Genomic DNA, 3,508 nt, shown 5'->3' on the forward strand with positions numbered 1-3,508 from the left:
TGAATGACTGTAGTGTGTTTATGCAAAAAAGCACCAACAAAAAAATAAAAAATAAATGCATGTGTGAGAACGAAGTCTTAGTTCTTTACTCCTGTAATAATAACTGTCAGCTAGGACACACATCAAAAGGCCAGTATAACTGGGCTGGTGGACAGGTTTTCAAGAGATATTCTCAATTTGCTCGGAATGGGTTATGCAAGTCCCTTAAAGATAAAAACACTGTTTATAGAACATTTTATTTAAGAAACACATTTTAGCAATGCAACTTATAAGACAAGAAGAGTTGAAAATTTGCAAAACCATGACAACCCATTAATTTTGTCATTCAAACACAAGGTTGAGAAGCAAAATAGTAAGTCTTATTTCCCGTCTGTTTATATATATGTTTTTCTTAGCGTTCATTCCACAAATTCACATTTCCTAAAATATACAACCATATGATAGGACATCCAAGCAGTTCAGAGACTGGATGAATGATGAGAAATTTCAGTAAATGGCACGAGGGTTCTTGGTGGTGTAGTTGGCCTCACAGGCAGTCACATAGGCAGACTCCGGAAAGAAGTCTTCATGATACTCCGCAAGAAATCTGTGAATCAAAAACCAATTAAATTAGACACACAGATTTAGATTTCCATTACCTATAACCAGGAAGGGTATCCTGTCTCAATAGGGATACGCACATGATTTCAGGCAACCTAAAAAATTATCCAGTGTAACTATAGATTTTTTTTTTTTTTTTTTTATAAATACTATACCTACTGAACAAACAGAATGTAGAGAATATAGGAAATACCGGTAAATGGAATACGAGCTAAAGGACCAGCTCCACACAAAACAAATCTTAAAAAAAAAGAAAATAAAATTTATACTGGCTACTTCAATAAAATAGATACGGTTAGGTTTCCTTGTTGAATTCTTCTAAACATTTCGTATTCCTGTATACAAGCATGGGGTCACCTTTGTTTTGACATTAGACACGCAAGTCAGCATATAGCTATTGACCTCTAAGGTAAAGGGAGGATAGGTCTGTTCGACCGGTCTTACATTTCGTTTCTCTGAATGCATGCCCTATTGGAGATGCATTGCAGCAGAAGCACACTATATTACCAAAAGTATTGGGACACCTGTCTTTATATGTACATGAACTGTAATTGCATCCCAGTCTTAGTCCGTAGGATTAAATATTGAGTTGGCCCACCCTGTGCAGCTATAAAAGCTTCAACTCTTCTGGGAAGGCTGTCCACAAGATTTAGGAGTGTGTCAATGGGAATGTTTGGCCATTCTTCCAGAAATGCATTTGTGAGGTGAGGCACTGATGTGGACCAGAAGGCCTGGCTCACAGCCTCCACTATAATTAATCCCAAAGGTGTTCTATCAGGTTGAGGTCAGGACTCTGTGCAGGCCAGTCAAGTTCCTCCAACCCAAACTCACTCACCCGTATCTTTATAGACCTAGTTTGTGCACTGGTGGTCATGTCATGTTGGAACAAGGGGCGGGCCATCCCCAAACTGTTCCCACAAAGTTGGGAGCATGAAATGGTCCAAAATGTCTTGGTATGCATATGCCTTAAGAGTTCCATTCACTAAGGGGCCCAGCCCAACCCCTGAAAAAACAACCCCACACCATTCCCTCCTCCACCAAAATGATATGAACCAGTGCACAAAGCAAGGTACAGAAAGATGTGGATGAGCACGTTTGGGGTGGAGAAACTTGACTGGACTGCACAGAATCCTGATAAAACACCTTTGGGATGAATTATAGTGGGGACTGTGAGGCAGGCCTTCTCATCTACATCATCTACATCATCTACATCAGTGCCTCACCTCACAAATAGAAAAATGGTCAAACATTCCCATACACACACTCTTATAGCTGCAAAGGGTGGGCCAACTCAATATTGAATCCTACAGACTAAGACCGGGATGCCATTAAAGTTCATGTACGTGTAAAGGCAGGTATCCCAATAAAAAGGTGAAATATCTCTGGAGTTTGGAGCAAGCTACCCTGTATGTGAAGCCAAAATGGTGTGAATGATTAAAAACTCCCATGAAGTTTTTTGTGAAATCCAGGGGTTCGGTAGCCAGATTTCCCCTCTGTCCTGCCCTGCTGTTTCACTAGACTGAAAGTGACAGGGAACTCCCCGTCATCAAAATAGAAATAAAAATGCATTTAAGAAGTAGCGCAAGGGAGGACTCCTATCAGATTTTTATTTCTGTCTGTGCCTCAAATCCCACCTGTTAAAAACTGTGGTTAGCGACCCAGGAAGGGAAAGAAAATCTCTATAGCGGAGCACAGATAACAGTATGTCTAATGCTTTCCCACTAAAATGCATCCAGAAAGTATTCACAGCTCTTCACTTTTTCCGCATTTTGTTGTTATGCAAGGCCTGGTTCACGCCTATGCATTTTAGTGCGTTTTCAGTTTTGCAGAAACCCACTACTGTCTGTTTAACATGGTTTCCTATGGTTCACATTCACATCTGTGCATTTTATGGCAAGGGCCAGGGACTTTTTTAGGTTTCATAGACTTTAATGGATCAAAAACATGCATTGAAAAATAGGTGTGAATCAGGCTATACAGCCTTATTCCTAAATTGATTAAATTCATTATTTTTTTCCTCAAAATTCTACAAAAATACCTTATAATAATGACAACATGAAAGAAGTTGGTTAGAAATCTTTGTGAATTTATTCAAAATAAAAAAACAAAAAAAATCCCATGTACATACCATATTTATCAGCCTATAACACGCACCCCCAAGTTTAGGAGGGAATTTTAAGGAAAAAAAAAAAAAAAAAACTTACATTTAAATGCCCATCAATGCAGCCTTATCAGTGTCCATCTGAAGCCTTGTCAGTGTCATTTGCAGCCTTGACATGCAGCCTGTCCGTCACTGCAGCCTGTCCGTCACTGCAGCTTTGTGCATCGTTGTCCCCTCAGTGATAATGTCAGCTTTTATTTTTTAAAATGGCGCCACCGAGATGTCCTGTGTATCTCATCGGCGACCGGTAGTTCCTGGCGGCTTTTGGCCGCCTTCGGCCGTACTCGCCGGCATTCAGCCGCTTTCGGCCCTTCTCGACGGTTTTCCGAAAGACACCGAGAAGGGCCGAAGGCGGCCGAAAGACGCGAGAAGGGCCGAAAGCCGCCCAGAGCCCAAAAACTGCTCGGAAATCGCGGAAGATTGGCGTATAACACGCACCCGCGATTTTCCCCTGATTTTAAGGGGAAAAAGTGCGTGTTAGTATCCTCAGCCTTTGCTCAATATTTTGTTGAAGCTCCTTTGGTACACCCTCAAGTCTTTTGGAATGCGATGCTACAAGCTTGGCACACCTATTTTTTGGGCAGTTTCTCCAATTCTTCTTTGCAGGACTTCCCAAGCTCCGTCAGTTTGGATGGGGAGCATTGGTGCACAGCCATTTTTAGATCTCTCCAGAGATGTTCAATCGGGTTCAAGTCTGGACTCTGGCTGGGCCACTCAAGGACATTCACAAAGCTATCCCGTAGCCAT

At 41.5% G+C, this 3,508-nt stretch overlaps 1 protein-coding gene across 2 annotated transcripts in view; it reads right to left on the reverse strand.

Moving 5' to 3' along the window:
- Positions 1–217: 217 nt before the first annotated feature.
- Positions 218–3,508, reverse strand: part of MSL3 (MSL complex subunit 3) — a 41,042-nt gene continuing 37,751 nt past the window's right edge. For both annotated transcript variants that reach the window (XM_077482549.1, XM_077482550.1), the window contains exon 13: positions 218–586. In XM_077482549.1, the coding sequence (XP_077338675.1) occupies positions 487–586 (100 nt within the window). In that variant the 3' untranslated portion in view covers positions 218–486. The remainder of the gene's footprint in view (positions 587–3,508) is intronic.

Source organism: Lithobates pipiens, unplaced genomic scaffold (genome assembly GCF_037356315.1).
Source record: "Lithobates pipiens isolate NorthernLeopardFrog02 unplaced genomic scaffold, aLitPip1_a1.2 Scaffold_16, whole genome shotgun sequence".
Classification (NCBI taxonomy): domain Eukaryota; kingdom Metazoa; phylum Chordata; class Amphibia; order Anura; family Ranidae; genus Lithobates; species Lithobates pipiens.